Genomic DNA, 19,138 nt, shown 5'->3' with positions numbered 1-19,138 from the left:
AGGTTTTCATATGAATGTGAACATTTTAGAAAATTTTAGCATTTAAAAGAGTACAAATTTTGTTTTCCATTAAAAAAAAACAACACAGGTAGGGACTCCGGAACTAGAAAAGTCCTTAGAGACCTCCCTGAGACACATGAAGAAAGAAAGCCATGCTGGCACAGGTGTCATGACCTTGAACTCTGACATCTGCAGCAGTATGGTGTCCAGTGTCTATGAGAGTTCTGTGACGACCCCAGAGAATGAGAGGGTCAATGCGGACGGGGTGATAACAGACGGCGTTAGTGAGGCGGTCGTACCTGTCACTGTCATTAGCTCTAGTGAGAGCGGAAAATCGGGTTCAGATGACGATGATGAGCTCACGAGTATTTACGACAAACCGACAACGGTGGCGACAGTCCCTTCCTCGAAGAGAACGGGCTCGCGTGATACAACTGCTGGCCGAATGGATGGTTTGGCGGATGATGGGGCTCATGCAGATTCTGTTGGAGTTGTTGCTGGAGAGCAAGAGGCGAGGAGTGGTCAGGTAAAGCCCAGAATCTCAGACAATACGCAGATGGGCGCTGTCTCTTCTTCTTCATACTCGGAGCAGCAGCGAACTGATTCCTATGGAGAGCCAAAAGCAGCATCATCCTCAGGCTTCCACGAAGATCCAGCAGACTCTCTCTACAGTAGAACTGTCCTAGCAGACTACGACAGTGAAGAGAGGTGGGGCGAGGATGGAGGGAATAACAGTTCAAAGGTCAGCCTAGACACTGATGGATCACCACAGTTTGCCTTCCATCACCTCAATCACCGGCTCACACTGTATATGATGATGTCTGTGTTTCTCAGTGATGAAGAGTTCCTGTGTAAATTGCAGGTGAGTTTTTTTTGTGGTAAAAGTAAAGACAGAACGGGGAAGAAGGAGGGAGGTAGAGAGGGGGAAGATGGGGGAAGAGAGAGAGAATGTATGTGTATTCATGCTTACAGTGTATTTCTGTGTAAAAACTGCACAAAAATCTCATTGGAATAGAAATGACCGGTATTGAAGTTACAGATTGTTATAAGTGATTGATTTCAGGGTAAAAGTATAGCTGCTCCTCTTCCTCTTCGTTTCGAACATACATGATCTAGTTTGTAACATTGGGGTCACAGTGGGCATGCAGCTGTGTCTTACAGGTCAGGTACAAAAAGCAGTGGTCTGTGATTGTCATGATATATTAAGAAGAAGGGGGGAGGGGGGCGTTATACTTTACTATTGCCAGTTTTTTTTTCTCATTTCCTGTGATGGCTGCTGTAGTCATATGTGTCCCTGCCGGTCAATATCAGTCATATGAAGGAAATTTCAAAACTGAGTCAACGTCATTTTAAAAAACTATCACCTTTTCGCTACACAAGAATGAAGTAAATATGACAATATTTGACGAAAATACAGAACTTTTAATTGTGCGAGGTGAGGAAACAGGAAAAGGAGAAAATGGCCTCCGAAGTTGAGCAACATGTTTCCATAGCAATGGGATTCTTAGAATTGAGATACAGACTTGAAATTTAGCAGTTATCTTGGCTATGCCACTACAAGGTAACATACAAAAGTAGAAAACTATTCATTTACATAGAAAAAAACTTATGGACCAAACAAAATTCTAACGAGAATGGACTTCACGTCAAATGCAACATAATATTAGCATTATACTAGGTACCAGACACTAAATTTTCAAAGTAGCTGTATGTCTAATTTATCTGTTTCATATGAAAGGCCTATGTCTCCTGAGAATGTTGGTACCATACTTTTACCTCTCAGTCAGTGTTTAAGAGAATGGCAGCTGTTTCAATTTAACATAATAGTAAAATATTGCTGAAGTCGTTAACTGGCTGCAACCCCATAGTAAAAGAGTACCAAGTGCACCAAACATATCTACGTTAAACGAGTACAATCACTATAACATAGAAATGAAGCCTAATATTTTCAAGACTGTGAGATCAATACAAATCAGTATTTTATTGCCTTGAACACGATGATCTCTCGTTATTTCCATAAAAACGCCGAGCATTGTCTCGGCCTGCGTCGCTCCAGCTTTCGCGGTGAGCGAGCCGGCTCAATACTGTAGTTATTACTGAGTGCTCCCGGTAGTTTCGCAGACGGATTCATGGAAAATAATTCCAAGCCGATGACTTTATTCTAATAGCAAAAGAACTGTTCTTTCTCTTGGTACCTTTATTTAGCTGGTATTTTACACATTTCGTGTTAAAAATGATCTTTGAAAACTTAGACCCCTTTTTTCAAGGTTTTCTATGGCCAAAAATAATAACCATGGGAAACCACATTCAAAGCTGTATAGTTCTCCACCAATGAAAAGACGGTGTTTAATCATCAATCTTTCTGCAAAGCATTCGAATGCATGGGTGTCAATTTTGAACAGGGGGACCTCGCATTCCGCCTGCGAGGGGCTTCCCTTTCCACAGCGATTCTCCAGCTCCAAATACCCGGATATACAAACAGCTTACGCTATTATATAGAAGAAAATCGGAACTTTTTCAAAGTGTTCAGCATTTGGTGTTTCATAGCAAAAGAACTAAGAAACAGAGATCTGAATTACCCCCATTTCACTGAAACCACGCGCTCGGAAGGCCGCGAGTCGGCTTACGTGCCGTGTTTACGCTTCCTGATTATACGTTTGCAATAGCACCATAAACACATGAGAGCACACACACCCACACACACACACACACACACACACACACACACACACACACACACACACACACACACACACACACACACACACACACACACACACACACACACGCACACACACACGCACGCACACACACACACATACGCACACACACACATACAAACACAGTAACACACATACACACACATGCTGACTGCCACCATTCTTCACCCACTATTCAAACATTGTTGAAGTACCAAAGAAAGGAGCTCTTAGAGACTGCAACAATTTGAGAGGTATCACATTGCTATCAGTTCCCAGCAAGATCCTGGCCAAGATTATTATTAATCGGATGTCGAATGGCGTAGACAGCTGCTTAAGAAAAGAACAGGCAGGATTCCGCAAAGAAAGAAGATGCACAGATCAGATATTTGCCCTCCGCAACATAATAGAACACTGCACGGAATGGCAGAGACAACTTTATGTCAAGTTGGTTGATTTTAAAAAAGCATTCGACAGTGTGCATAGAGAAAGTTTTTGGTACATTCTACGATCTTATGGAATCCCTTGCAAGATAGGGGAGGTCATCAAGAGCTTCTACCAAAACTTCAAGTGCGTTGTTGGAAACAGTACCACTGCTTTTGAGGTAAAGACAGGAGTTACACAAGGATGCCAGATGTCAGCAATTCTGTTCAACCTGGCCATTGACTGGGTCATGAGGAAAACAACAGAGGATACATCAAGAGGCATAAGGTGGACCCTCTTCTCCATCCTCGAGGATCTTGACTTTGCCGACAACCTTGAGCTACTCTCTCATACCAACCAGCACTTGCAGGAAAAAACAAACCGACTCCACAGATACTGACGCCAGATTGGGTTAAGAATGAGCCAGAAGAAGACAGAAGTGATGACACTGAATGTAGGCTCCCCAACGCTGATTAGAGTGAACAACACAGACCTGCCTATAACAGACACATTTACCTACCTGGGCAGCATAATCAAAACTGACGGCGGCGCAAAGGAAGACATCATGAACAGACTCAGCAAAGCAAGATCTGTACACAGAAGCATGATCAACATCTGGAAGTCAGGACAGTTTTGTATACAAACCAAGTTAAAGCTGTATAACAGATGTGTACTATCCACACACCTATATGGCGCTGAATGCTGGAGGGTGACTGATCATGACCGTGCCAAGCTATCTTCCTTTCATACAACCAGCTTACGCCAAATCCTCAGAATCTTCTGGCCCGACAAGATATCCGACGCAGATCTGTTCCGTAAATGTAGGCAAGAGGACATTACAACCATAATAAAAAGGAGAAGGTGGAGATTGATTGGACATGTTCTGAGAAGAGAGCCAGACTCTATTGTGAAGACTGCCCTCCACTGGACACCCGAAGGACGTCACAAAAGGGGCATACCCAAAGTAACATGGAGACGCACAGTGGAGTCTGAAATGAAGTCCTGGAATCATTCATGGGGAACGCTGACCAAGATGGCCCAAAACAGACAGAGCTGGAGATCCTTTGTTGCTGCCCTAAAGGCCAGATGGCGTAATGGGTAGTAAGTAAGTAAGTAACGCACATGGACATAGACTGCTTCGGTGGCCTGTTGGTAAGGAGTCCACTCTGAGAGATCTAGAGGAAGGTTAATTAATCTTTTAAAAGCTCTAAAGCACAATAAAAACAATTTTTTAAAGTCAATCCAAGTGAAAAACTGAAAGATCAACAGACGATAGCAGCTAGCAGGGCACGCCCACACAGTCAGCAGTTTACGTAAACAAACTTGAAGTGAGCTAGAAGTTACCATTTTTACTCCGTTTTACCAATCAGAGTTGTTTCCATTTCAGACCATTCATGCTCGAAAAGGGGTCAAAATCCAAAAATAGTTGCGAATGAAGAACGTTGGAGGAAAGATTTTCCACTAGTGGAGAATCTTTGGTTAAAGCAAAGGTGGCCATGAGGTAATGGTTCTAAAAATAATCTCACAGCTACACACTTGCAAGGTCCAAATTCCTTTATCTCGTCATCCAAGCTCACAACAAACCACACACACCTAAAAAATAAATCAAAATAAAATATTTATAGTCAATTATAGTTGTTTATTTTTATCTTAAATGAAGCAGAAGACATCAGACTTTCAATTTATCCAAAAAACAAAAATTTCATGGAAAGTCACTTTTTAGCCTTTCGAGCTTCGTAGCTGATAATAGCACAGTGCGTCTTACGACTGATATTGAGCGGGGCAGACAGATATGTGTTTGAAAAAAAAAAGGAGGGGGGGGGTGTACAAGGCCTTTCTAAAGAGTAATTATCATTGCAGGATTTATAATGATTATTATTGAGTTTACCTAGAGGGCATATCCACAGCATGCTCTGTGCATTTTATAACCATATATGCATCTGTTGATCTGCCATTTGAATTGATCAAATTTATCAATTTACCGTGTGAGTTCAGATCTTTTTATTTATATTGATATTAATCTGAATGAGTCCATATTTTCTCTGAAGGAGTTTTCCCAACCTATGTGTCCATGACAAGTGAACATCTGATTCGAAGGATGCATCTTGGCTCTGTCTCCTCTCTACACACCCACACACCCACCTGCTTGTTATTGCTGCCCTCCTCCTCCCCCCCCCCCCCCAAAGCATACACCTTTTCTGATCGTTCAAATACTTATTTGAATATTTGAACAAGCCTTGTGTGTTGCTGTTCAATTCTGGATGGGGTCATGATTCAAAAGTATTGGCTATTATCTTTGAAGATTTTATCACTTGTCATGTGGGTTGTTGGCGGGTGCTCTGGTGTTGTTTGCTCCTTCTTTCCTATCAAACATCTGTCGTCCTTATCTCCCCTTCTTCTTTTTTATGTTTGTTACTCTCTTGTGACACCTCTAATCTTCTGGTGCTCATATGACCTTATGCAGTTGCGAGCGTCATAAAACCTCTACTAAAACTAAACTAAAAACTTGTCATTTCGAGAAAGTCACACAGCGCTAGTCCCAACTGTATAAAAACATTATTTCAATGTGCTCTTACATATTTGTGAATTTGCTGTTCTCGTAGTGCTTAAAATCTCATAATATTCTAGTGTAAATCAATTTAGTGGGCATTTGTGGTCAAGCTCTTTGCTGCCATGCGCACAAGGCATGTACTCATTCCTTCTTGGGGATGTTATTTGTTGAGTATCTTCATCTTTTTGCTGGGATGATACTGTCTGAGCCTGGGTTGGTGTTGACAGGCAAGATCAAAGAACCCACCCGCCCCCCTCTCCTCCATAGATGATTTTTTAAATAACAGTTGGGTCGTTAAACGTTTGAAAAGTACAGGGGGAAATTACTTTAGTCACAATTTTTCATTTTTGTCTGTGTCTGTTTTGACCTATTATTTGACGTTTCTCATTTTGTCCAGCAATACCATCTTTATCAGAAATGGCTATATATGTAGTAACTTTTGTACATGAAAAGAAATGGCAAAAGTCTAAATGGTGAGGTGAAAAAAATACAGTGGTTCTCAATGTTTTTTCAGTGACTAGTTCTGTTTTTCCAGGGAGGTCTTCATTTACAATGACAATCACAAACAAATGTTATGATTCAATAAAGTATTATGATTGAAGTGGAAATCCTGTATTTACCTGTGTACTATTTTTTTTGTCCCAGGGAGAAATGGTGCAGTACATAATAACAGATTCCTTTGAAGGAATCCTGATCATGTCCACTGAGAGGTTTTATGTGATGAAAATAACCTCGGAGGATCACAGGTATGCAAAATATTTATTCGCAGGTGTGTTGCCTGTGGTTCTTTTTAAGGCTGGTTTAGTCCAAGATTGTCAGAAATATCTTAGTTTGTCTGTCACAGTACATTCAAGTAGCTAAAGGGTTCTTTATTTTACCTCCCTCTGTTGTTTTCTGTGTGTCTGGATAGCTTTTCCCTTGCACTTAAACTTAATGACCATTATTGTGTCAATGTACTTCTCTTTACACACAAAATTACAGCATGTTACTTATGATTCTTTATTGGGCTGTTTCGGTTTTGGTTTGTCTGGGCAGTGTGTGCAGTTGGATAAATGGTAAGTTCTTTTTCTTTTCTCTGCCTGTTTGTATCTGTCTGTATTGCTTTCTCCTTGCATTTAATGCCTGTTATCATGTCAATGTACTTCTCTTTACACAGAATTAGAACATGTTACTTCCCATGTCAAAATGATATATTGAATGTTGATGATGTTAAGGAGGTGGGAGGGGCATGACAATAGCCAAAGAGCTTGCTGTTGATCTGTTGTAGACTGAAGGGGTTTTTCTGTGTATTCTTCTTCTGGTGCCTTATTTTGCATTGTCATCAGTTTAGCCATTTATTTCTGTGATTTTATGTCAGTAAAATATTAATTGTTGCTTGGGGCAGTAAGGAGCTGCAAGGTTTTTTGGGATTTTTGAAGGTGACAATAAAGCAATAGTTATTGTTGAGGGCAATGAGGAGCTGTAGGGTTTTTAAAAAATGTCTATAAAATATTAGCCCTTTACGTGTAATAAAATTTGGTTTCTGTTTCCGACAGTAAAGAGCCAGACCAGTGGCTTCAGTGTGTGGAGATTCAACCGATCCCCGAGCTGCGTTACATTGATGTAGGCCTCGGGGGACAGAGCTTGCGGCTGGAGTTCAACACGGACTGCTCGAGCTTCACCATTGTCACTAGGAACAGGGACAAGACCTCGCAGTTTGTGGACCTGCTGCACAGTGAGACACACACCAGCTTTTTTTGTTTATTTCCAATGTCCTCTATACAATGGATTGTTTCTTTAACCCTATCAGACGTGGTGTTTTACTATCGTATCCACTCGACGTGGGGAAATCTGTGCCACCACTTTCCAAAGGGGAAATTTACTCGTTAACCCGATCCGTATGCTTTGCATAGCCGTCTGTCAAAATGATTTTTTGAGAAATACTGAAGGTTTCAAAGAGATTTTCGTACCTGAAGTATTCTAAAATGTAAAGGATACAACCTCGGAGGTACAAAATGACCCCAGGGCGTACAGATAGGGTTAAGTACGTTGGGTGGGCTGTATATGATAAATGTGTTTTTAAACTGACATTGAGTGGGCATTATATTATGGGAAGATTTTTTGGAGTTTTTTTTGCGTGATGTTGAGTGGCTATATTACATGAATTTTTTTTTTGTCTCACGTTGAGTGGGCTTTATATAGTTTATAGGACAGAATGTTTTCATTACTGACAGAGTGTTATCTTGTGGTGCTTTTCGTCTTTGTTCTGTATCTAGAACTGATGGTGTTATGAACTTACTGTGGAAATTTTTTGAGTGTGCAAAAAGTATTTATTTAAATGATGAGAGAAGATGCAAAATTTAGCCTGCAGTACTTTTGTATCAATTGTAGTGCTTACTGACACATATTCTTTATTAAGGACCTGCAGATCCTCCTTAGCAATGGTTCTAGAACAAAAAGAAAGGTGTTTTTTTTCAGCATCACGGTTAGAGAATAACACCATCGATATGTCCTCTTTTGTTGCCATTTCAGCTGAGCTGGCCAGGTATGCAGTGTCCCACGGCATCACATCCAGCGTGGTGGTCAACGAGGATGTAGATCAGGTCACACTGGACAACCTAGATGCTGACCTCATCTCAAAGGTCAACCCAGGTCAGAAGATGCTGTGCTACTGCATGGGCTACATCGACAGAGGTGAGGAAGTCACACGTGATGTATGTGTTTGCTGAATGTTAAAAGAAAACCCCCAGTGACACCCGCTAATTGAAGGCAATCTGTATGTGTGTTTGTCCGTCCTTCTGTTCCAATCACCCCTCCCCCCTTCCATGACCTTGCTCCCTGTCTCTCCCAGGTCACCAGAAACTGTTCCCGGTGAGCTTTGTAGTGAGCAGCTGTGACGTGTGCCTGGTGCGCACCAACCACCAGTGGCCCCAGCCCCGCCTACAAGGGCCCATCACCGTGGAGACAGTCGGTAAACAGTTTGTGCTGCTGGAGAGACAGAAGATCAACAACATTGCCTCTGTGGTACGTTTGGTTACTAGTTGTTTGTCTAAGGGTCATGTTGAAAGTGTTCTGTGTATATAAATTAACAGTTTCGGGCCAAAATGATACCTGCCCAATATTGATGTTCTGGGATGTTAAACTTTTTTTTTTATTTCGAAGACACTGATTACCATATTTGTAATCTGTCTGTTTTGTTTACAGAAAGTAGGTACCGCAATCTGTCACGGTGACCAAAACCCACATTTTTACCCTCCTAAAACACTGTGTGATCATGCATACACACAGACACTTGATATATTAGAAGAAAGAGGAGCTTTTCCTCTTTTTAGTGGTATTATTTATTTGAATCAACGATTCTTTTGAAAGCAAAATCTTGCGGGATGAAAGACAACACTATCGAGGTTTTCACTGTCGCGGCAGCGCGTTTCGTGTATTGATTTTTCGAGTGACCTCGTTGAACAGGAACGGGGAGCATATGGTATTAAATACTGCAATCTGATTCGTTGATATTTCAAGATGAGAAGACGCTCTTTCTGGTGATATATTTCTAAAGACTGTCCTTTGAGAATTAATAGAAGAGATTTGCGTGTGAAAACTTTCGGTGTTATTTTTTTATGGAACCAGTGATCGGACTGACTACGGAAATATATCGGCAGAAAGCCCATTCATTCCTCTTCAAGAATAACACAGCCATTATACGCAAATAAACACCGGACGCTCCCCGTCGGCTCACAAGCAGGGCACCATCGCCCCGGTTTCGTATAAATTCTCTCTTCTTCCCTTCAGCGCGGCCCGGGGCGCAGCTGATAAGCCGGTGGTCGCGAGTGGTGATTTTAACCTCCCCTTGTATTTCTTGCCGTTTTGGTCAAAAAGCCATGTTTACGTCAATAAATTTCCATCTTCTGGTTATTTGATAGCCCTGAAAAAAATTGAGCTTGTTCTCTATGTGTATAGGTGTGTGTCTACAAGTTTTTGTGAATGTCCATTCAAATTTAAGAATGTTGTGACATCTCAAAGTGGAGACATTTCGCAATTAAAAAACTGTAACATTTTTCTGCAACTTCATATGTTCATAACTTTGTTAAAAATGAAGCTATATGTATAAATTTGGTATCAAAATGCTCAGAATGATAAATTCTATAAGGTATTGCAGTTAACTATGAAATCAGAGGACTTTGAAATTTCAGTTTGTGGTACCTACAGAAAGATATCTATGTGTATCACAGTTTGGCAAAAGGATATTTTGGTTTGAGATGAAGTAGTTTGGTTGTGGGGGTTTTTTGTTACTGTTTGAAAGGATACTATGTTACATTCTAAAATTTGTCATGTATCACATTTTACCCTGAAACTTGATATCTTGTGTCGTTTTTGGAACTCCGAATACTTCCCTTTGTTGTTTCTATTAATGTTTCGATATATTTCTTTTGCTGTTCTGTAGCTTAAGATACAAATTTTGTGGTGCACTCTTGGACGGTTTCATTATCATGTATAGTAAGAACACTAGGGGCGAATGAGGAAGTAGGCCAGTTGTCTGTATAGGTGTTTATTGTTTTTGCAGGTGATGGTCCTGGATAGGTGGCCTTTAGAGCAGGCTCAATTGTATTTCATTCTTAGCTTTCTCAAGAAATGATGAGTTTTTATCTTGTGTCATTCTTGTGGCTTCAACTTCAAAAACAGTCGAACCTGCTCTAACGGCCACTTGTATAAGACCATCACCTGTGCAAACGGCCACTTCCCATTTCCTCCCTTGTGTATTTTTACATTACAATTATACTGTGAAAGACATCCACCTTAGACAACCACTTTCTTCCTCAGACTATTTCGACTGTATAACTGTGTTGGGTTTTTTTTGGTAATTTCACAAGTGATCCAGTTTCTCTAGAGCTTCGGTGGTTTTGTGCTGTATACTGTGCTACAATATCTTACTAGTTATAGTGGTTTGTTAAGTAAACAATTATACTATACGGCTGTAATATAATTTAACATTCTCATGGTACAACGATGTGACAGGTTAATATTTTACTTTGTGCAGCAACCTGTTTTTCTTCTTTTGTGGTGAATGGTTGCATTATTCATTGACAAGGTGCTCTGGTACTTCAATATTAACATGGTACAGCTTTGAAATGGGGCAAAGTTTGTATTTAGCAGTTTTTGAACCTGTTGAGTCTTAAATTTTATTTTTTAGATACATTTTCATGTCTGTTAAAAAATTATGGTGTTTTCCTGCACTGAAAGTTTCTCTTTTTCTCTTTTTCCTTTTTCGTAGAAAAAAGGGTTGGGGGGGGGGTTACTGCTTTTTAAATTACAAAATTATGGTAGTTTGAAAAAAGACATTATGTTTATTGTTGTTTTTTTTAGTTTGGTTCAAATTTCTTACTGGTTAATGAGTAATTTTCACTCCAGGCGGGTTTATTCCTGTTGAATTTGTTTAGTTTTTTCTGGTGTGTTTTTTTTTGGGAGAAAAAATCCTGGAAATGTTTGTGGGTTTGTTTCGTGAATTTATTTTAACACTTTGCAGTCACACTGCCAGCAGTACAAAATACCCCATCTGGTCACCCAGCCAGGAGAGTGACTGCAACGGACTTCTTGAGCCTGGCACCGAACTGCGCCAGGTGACCGAAACGGATAATTTTCACTGTCGCATTATTGCACCAAGTGACCGTAAAGTGTTAAGTATGTGGAATGTGGTGTTACATGCTAGCTACAGAAATTTTCTTTTTTAGTCATCTTAGTGTTGTTTTATCAGTGCTCCTCTTTTCCCTGTTTCACAGGAAGTGTGTGAAGTGTCCATGAGAAAGATCAGACTGGAGCTCTTCAATGAACTGGAGGGCTCTTCATCCAATTGGAACATCACCATGGCAACAAGACAAAGTGTCATTGACTTCATCAACGCACTGAGTGAGCCGTGGAGCAGAGAGTTTGGAGTGGAGATGGACATTCTTTATACAGAACTCAATTTCTAGGGTTTTGATCAGGTCTAGAAATGGGTTGGGTTTTTTTTTTTTAATTTTCATTTTTCGTTTGTTTCGGGTTCTTTGTAGTGGACAGGAAGGGTTTCTTTAATGGTTTTCTTTTATTTTGGTGGAGTTTTTCTTTTTTTTTTTATTGGGGGGGGGAGTGTATTGTTATGTTTTGATCAGATCCAGGTAAAGTTTAATTTCTTGTTCTTCTTTTGTTTTGTGTACATGAAAGCAAATATGAAGCCATTTTTTCTTGATCCATGCTGCTGTAGAGCCCTGGACTGAATGAGGATGCTGTTCTTGAAATGACTTTCTTAATGCTTAGTAAGACGATGATGTTCATCAACAGTCAATAACAGAATGCAGATGATGGGTCATCCATGACCAATGAATGAGAAACAGCTCTGGCTATAGTGGGCAGGCTCCAGGATTGGTTGGCGTCATTGACTCGCTTGATGATTGTGTTTGTTGGGGCAGATGGAAAGAAAAAGAGATAGAAAACAGAGAGAGAGAGAAAACAAAGAGAGAGAGAGAGAGAGAAAACAAAGAGAGAGAGAGAGAGAGAGAGAGAGAGAGAAAACAAAGAGAGAGAGAGAGAGAAAACAAAGAGAGAGAGAGAGAGAAAACAAAGAGAGAGAGAGAGAGAGAAAGCAAAGAGAGAGAGAGAGAGAGAGAAAGCAAAGAGAGAAAGAAAGTGAGAGAGATGCAGAGATAGGGGGAAAAAAGAGACACATAGAAAAAGTTTGTTACAGAAAAGGTGAGCAACATGGATTCCTTGTCTATTAGTCCCCCCCAATCTATATTTTGAAGATAGTCAACTGGAGGTAGTTCTTTTGCCACTGACAGCACACTTGAGTTTTATGCAAGTGCCATGCCTTCCTTTGTGCTTGACCCCCAACCTCATACACACACGTCATAGTTGTCCATCAGCTGTTCCAGCAGGAATAGAAGTTTATTCCTATCCGTACGCCCTGGGGTCATTTTGTACCCCTGGGGTTGTATTCTTCACATTTTAGAATACTTCTAGTACAAAGATCTCTTCGGAGCTTTCAGTATTTCTCAAAAAATCATTTTGACAGACTGCTCTGCAAAGCGTACGGATCGGATTAACTTTAACGAGTAAATTTCCTCTTTTGAAAGTAGTGGCACAGTTCCCCACATCGTATGGATACGATAATAAAATATGACGTACAGATAGGGTTGAATTGGCTGCTTTGGTTTGAGAGTAAAGTGCCTTACTACTAGGGTAGGGAACTTTGTGTTAAGTTCAGTTCCTTCATGGCAGATATCTAAAACTAGCTTGTTTAAAGAACTTTAACTCCTTGGCTCCGGCAAACTGTGCCGAGCGGCTCACAGTTGAAACTGCTGTGACGGAGGGCCGCTTCGAGCACTTTCCAATGCACGACTTCGACGTCAAATAACTTTCCAGCTATTAAGGAAACCAAGTCTCTTTTATCTGGAGTTCATTCATCAGATTAAGAACTATCAAAATAGGTTCACTTGTTTTGCTTTAATGACCAATTTAGGTACGTATATGTCACTTTTAGATTTCCTACCAACAGAGGGCTCCGGCACAGTGGAGATAAAGAGTTAAAAGTCTTCTTTCCCTTACCGGTCAGAGATGGGTATTAAATTGTTGACCTTATCCTCTCCTTCTCCCACCACATAGACTAAAATTGTTTACATTGAATATTTTTGTCCTTGGGTGATCAAAGTCAAGTCAGGATTGAATGAATTTAGATGATTTTGACTTACTTGCTCTGGATTTCTATTGAAACATTGTCCTGACTTTTTCATCTGATGTTTTCAAAATGGGGTATTTATAAATTTTTAACGTTTTTATGTTCTCTTTTTTTTCTTTTCTTGTTCATATTTTTATCACATGTTCTTTGGACTATGTAGTTTTGGGGGGTTTTTTGTTTTTGTTTAGAGAAAAAACTTTTCTTTTTAAAAAAATAAAGACATGTTAGACATAATGAACAGCAATTTGCTCTATTCAAAGGGCAAAATCTTGGCCATCTTTGGACCAGTTTCATCAAAACTGTGAATAAATTAAATTCAATCAGGGGAGGTCATATTTGTCAGTATTTAGAAAATCAACTGACATCTTCAAAATATGAAATTTTTTTACAATTTCAAACGAATTTGATTGAAATTACACCATATTGTTCGATTTCAGTGGGTCAACCTCTGTCCCTTGAAAAATTAACTTATTCATGATTGATACTGCCCAATAAACTTAGAGAAAGGGTGGCTATTTGAATAGTGTGCTCAAATTGTTGATAGTTTCTCTCCTTACAAGTCCCAACATGCCCCTGGAAGTTTTGAATAACCCTATGCCATGCTTGTGGGTCCATTCTTTGGACTTCATGGACTTACAATTGTTCGATTATTTGTGGGTTGTTTCAGTAAATTCTGACTGAAGGGGGTTCAAATAAGCGAATGCTTTCTTGCATCAGCATCTCTTGACGTGTGAGGTGTGTCACATGTTTTATGACCACTGGAACAAAGCCCTCCCTTAACAGCATAACACCTTCTCCTCCCCAAACTTCTTCTAAACTTTCTCGGCACAATAAGATACCCATCTGATGTGATTGGCATTGTTTTACCACTCTCATCCTGTAACCAGAATGGACCAATCACACCCCTGAATTTTTGAAGATGTAAAATTTTGAGTTTTGCTCAGTTGTGGTTGAAATTTATAAAACATAATGTTACTCAGATATGAAGATTTCTTTCATATTTACAGACTTGATATCCCCCTGGTTGCATTTTAATTGTTGGAAGTTTTGTTGAAATTAATGCTGAGATGAAGGAGGTATTGCCTTTTAAGTGGTTCTTTTTTTTTTTAAAGATGCCTTGTAAAAAGAAAAAAACATTTTTACAAATATTATTCTTATGCTAATGTGTACAGTCTGAGAAACCACATCTGACTCTGCTACGCTCATTTTTTCAAGTTTTAGAATGCATGTCACATAGTATATTCCTTTTATTTCTAGTCGAAGCTTTGAAGTATGTCGTCGTTCACTTATAATTTTGAATACATGTATATTATATACATATACTGTGTTTTTTGTTTTCTTTTATGTGTATAGAGAGATTATGGGTACCGTTTGTCATTTATGTATATTAGTCCCTTCAATGCCATATTGATGTACGTGTATGTCAAACAGTTTCAAAATTTTGTATATCTTAATGCAACAGGTACATTAAAATGTGTCGTATCAAATGGGATAATTATTTGGCTTCTTTTTGTGTCAGAAGCTTTCACCATAAACCACAATCGTCTTTCTCTAGCAAAACTCACTTCTTGGCATAAGATTTAAATGCTATATCTGTATTTACACTATATTTAAAATAGATTGTCCTAACTGGTTTTGTACATACATGAATGTTTATACCAGATACTGTGGTAATTGTTTGTTTGCAAGCTTTTTGCTCACCTGACAGAATTAGCCCTTGAGTCAGATATTGTCTTCCACACTTCCATCGCGATGTATAAAACTATTTATTTTAGAATTGTATTCATACCTTCTAATTTATAGTCTGAATGTTTCTTATCGATTGTGTTAGGCTCTAAATATGTAACTGGAAGAAATAGGTCAACACCTTTTTTGTTCTAAAACTTTCGAAAAAAAGTCAGGAGTCAGCATGCAATGTAAGTACAGTGGGTGCCGCATTCATCGAGGTCACATTCAACGAGAAGTCGGCTCCAACGAGGCAATCCTTAATCCCCAATTTTTTCCTCTATATCTCTTTGTATCTTTGTAAATGTACGTCGGCTCCAACGAGGTTGCAAATTGACAGAAATCGCTTTCAACGAGGTCACAATAACAAAATAAAAACAATTAGCGGCCCCGAAAGCGAAGAATTTTTCTCCTTTCCATCTCACGCGAAGCACAATGCCCTTAACCGATTCCTAACCCATTGTATTGCTAGAACTAGCCTGCCTCCTAACTTGGGCCCCAAAGCCAAGAGGATGGGCGAGGGTTAGCGTACAGTAGGGATAGGAGGGGGTGGGTGGGAACACGATGCGGGCTGTGTGAAACTATATTAACTCTGGATGGGTAGGTCTAAATTACTCTAGATCGAGACCTTCATTTCTTTTCAATTTTCTTTTCTTCCCCTGATCAGAAAATCCAAGCTCCCGCTTTTACTTTTGTAGGTCTAAGCCTAGTTGTGAGAGAGTATGTTTCGACACGAGAAGTGTTCAGGAAAAAATAATATTTTAAAATGCAGAAATGACAGAGCACAGCTCAAACTCGTGCTCACTGATGCTGTTTGAGATTTTCGTCATCAGGGGGAACAACTACTTTAATTACTGGTATTGAAACATCCTATAATATAATAACATGTCTTCTTTACTTTAGCCTTAGTCACGTTCAACGAGAGGTAGGACCCAACGAGGACAACAAGCCGGTCCCGGCAACCTCGTTGAATGCGACACCCACTGTAGTATGAATGTACTCTGGGATAACGTTTGTGTCTTTTTTCATCATTTGAATGAGAAATGTAAAAAACTTTTTGGCTTGTTGAAAAATTTTAAAGAAACTTGTCACATGGTTAGAGCAAAACACTATTAATATTTGTGGTTGCTTCAAGGAAACTCAGTAGTATTGACAAGTTTAGTTCTGAAATTTATGTAGGCTACTGGTAGCTACTGGTATACCTATTCCCGGTGTTTTGTTGGTCCTGAACGAACAAGGGAAGGTTCAATATTGTTGGGTTTTTTTTTGTTTTTTTAAACAGCACATTTATTTTTACACATGTTGTTTTGGAATGAGTAAACTTTTTACTGTTTGGGTGTATGTTTGCTTCGTGTTGTTAATCATTTGATTATGTCGACGGGGTATTGTCAGGGATAGTGTGCAAGAGAGGCAATGCTGCCTTTTCTTACCTTTGTGCTCTGCACTGTGATAATTTACTTTTGCCTGGCAGAAAATGAATAGCAGGTTATGCCATGATCAACAGTGTCATTGCTTGTGGTCATAAAATATATATTCGGTCGATCGGTAGAGCCAGTCCAAAGTGAATGTATGGAGATGCTCTGCGTAAATGAATCCAACTTTGCAACTGTAATAGTCATGTTTTACATCTCCATTGAGGTACTTTTGATCATAAAGGGGGTCAACTGCCTAGACCTTGCCAACCTGGGCTGATTGGGATGCAAAATTCCAGCCTACGAATGAAAGTGCTCCTTAAAAACTTCCCTGCTCTAGAATTGCAACCATATTTTCTGTGTGCAGCAGTGATAAAAACCAATTTGTTATACTGCAGATGCCGGTTCAGTTTACCTCACACACAGTGTTCCGTTTAGGACGATGAATAAACACAATGTTCCATACGACACTGAGTTCCGTACAGGACAAGCAAATGCTCTGTGTTTAATAAAGGACAAACAGACACACTGTGTTCGGTTTAGGGCAGCGAACAAACACAGTATATTCCCTATTGGACAAACAAACACACTGTGTTCCATACAGGACAAAAAAGCACAACGTGTTCTGTATAGGATGTCGAACGAACACACCGTGTTCTGCAAAGGACAACAAGCAAACACACGCTGTTGCGCATAGGATGATGAACTAACACAGTGTTCTGTATAAGACGAACAAACACAGTGTGTGCAGCAAGCTATCTCAGCCACTCTACTCCACCAAATGTGAACTGATATTCTCCTGTTTCAATATTACTTTGTCGGTTTGGTTTGTTTATTTTTTTCTGTCACTTTAGCTTCTTTTTGTGTCAGAAGCTTTCATCATAAACCACAAACAAGCAAACCTCACATGTTTTATGATCACAAGCAATGACTATGAACACTGTTCAGTTGATATCATGCTGGTCTGTGATGCAGATGGCCCTGGTACAAATCCACCTACCTGGCATTTTTTTACATTGATTATTTATAGAGTTTTTAAGGGTCTCCTCCCCTTGTGGCTAGGTTGTATTGGAGATGGGTGGTAAATTTGGAGGTCCTGCTTCTATCATTACAACGTTGACAGTGATGTTAAAGTTGTGCAAGGACAGCATTAACTGTAATAAAACTTTTATCAGCGGGTAACAGATTTAGGCTGTCGTTGAGCTTCAGATAGGCTACAACTAAACAAATTCCTTATCAAGGGCTTTCATAGGTGGTAAAAATGTTGTTTGGCAGAAACGGAAGAGCTTTTTAAGTACTTTCTGCTGCTATTCAACTTTTGTTATGAATTCTGGAGAGGTTGAAAATTCTTCACTTTTATACTTCTCAATTTCTTGTTATGGAAGATTTTTCAGAGGCAAATTAATATATCAATTAGCTGAAGACTAGAGACTCAGTATCAATCATCATCATCATCATCATCATCATCATCATCCAGTGCCAGATCTGCGACAGACACTGACGACCATGGTTCTCCATTCATTTCTTTACTCCGATGCTCTCAAAAAAGCTACGTTTCCCTGATCTTTTCCTGTTACCCATTTGTTTAGGTTCCCCAAGTATGTTGTTCTGGGCCTTCCCCTGCCTCGCTTGCCCTCAATTTTGCCAGTGAGAGCTAGATGTTCAAGACCCTTATGTCTATTTATGATGTGTCCCAAAAACTGCATTTGTCGTTTACTGATTGTTTTTAACATTGAGCGTCCCACATGGGCTTCATCAAGCACTACCTTCTTTGATTTCTTTTCCTTCCACGATACTCTTAGCAGTCTCCTAAGAAACCACATTTCTGTTGCTTCTATCAGTATCAATGCTAAGCTATAATTGTGTAGTGTATTACCAGGAAGTTTAGATTGTTTCGGAATGCCATCAGGTCGGCTTTGGTAAAAATATAGTTGTGGAGCGCATTGAGCTAGCTGTTTAGTGGGAATTTGTACTATACAGTTGTTATTTATTTCTATTTTTGTCAGTGTCCTCTGTGTATTTTTACCTTGTCCAGTTGGCAGCAATCTATTTGACCTAAATTACAGTATTCCGTCTATTCCTCAAGTGGCACGACAGACCTGATTATGCGAGACATACATATAAGAATGCCCCTGTGGTTTATTGGATACATGCATCTTTTCCATTCCAACATAAACAAAAGAACTACTCAAATTAAGTCTGCAAGAATATTGCTGCCCATGTGATAAGACTCTATAACCCAGAAAATATCACAATTTGCTTCAATTTGATATTAAATTGTCCTTACATACGCTCAGTCAAAAATTGGTCTGACTCTGGATTTTGACAAGAAAAGCTCCTAAAATGTTCAAAATTAAACCAAACAACGTGCAGCCCATCAGGTTGCTATGTGATGACACCAAATAAGTATTTTACTACTACTGTGGAATTGTCTATGCTGGGGTTAGCTGGTCTCAACACAAGGGCACAATATTTTGCTAAAACTTAAAGAATAAAATTTACAGTAAAAGCAGAGTCCCATGGCTGTGCTTCTAGCTGAAGTGTCTTTAGGCCATTCCCAAAGGGGGGATATTTTATTAACACATGTTCTTATGTACAGTAGAATTGTAAATGGGCTGATTTATCAATATCATGCTCATACTGT

General features: G+C 39.5%; 1 protein-coding gene across 1 annotated transcript in view; it reads left to right on the top strand.

Annotated features, from left to right (window-relative positions):
* LOC101855476 overlaps positions 1–12,139 on the top strand; it is a 56,977-nt gene extending 44,838 nt beyond the window's left edge. The window contains exons 23-28 of the mRNA XM_005094398.3: positions 89–862; positions 6,319–6,419; positions 7,209–7,387; positions 8,185–8,346; positions 8,504–8,676; positions 11,427–12,139. Coding sequence (XP_005094455.1) covers positions 89–862; positions 6,319–6,419; positions 7,209–7,387; positions 8,185–8,346; positions 8,504–8,676; positions 11,427–11,618 — 1,581 coding nt within the window. The 3' untranslated portion in view covers positions 11,619–12,139. The remainder of the gene's footprint in view (positions 1–88; positions 863–6,318; positions 6,420–7,208; positions 7,388–8,184; positions 8,347–8,503; positions 8,677–11,426) is intronic.
* The last annotated feature ends 6,999 nt before the right edge of the window (positions 12,140–19,138 follow it).

The sequence above is a fragment of the Aplysia californica genome, unplaced genomic scaffold, assembly GCF_000002075.1.
Source record: "Aplysia californica isolate F4 #8 unplaced genomic scaffold, AplCal3.0 scaffold00081, whole genome shotgun sequence".
Taxonomy (NCBI): Eukaryota; Metazoa; Mollusca; class Gastropoda; order Aplysiida; family Aplysiidae; genus Aplysia; species Aplysia californica.
Note: the sequence above shows the minus strand (reverse complement) of the source record. Positions and strands in the feature narration are given on the sequence as shown.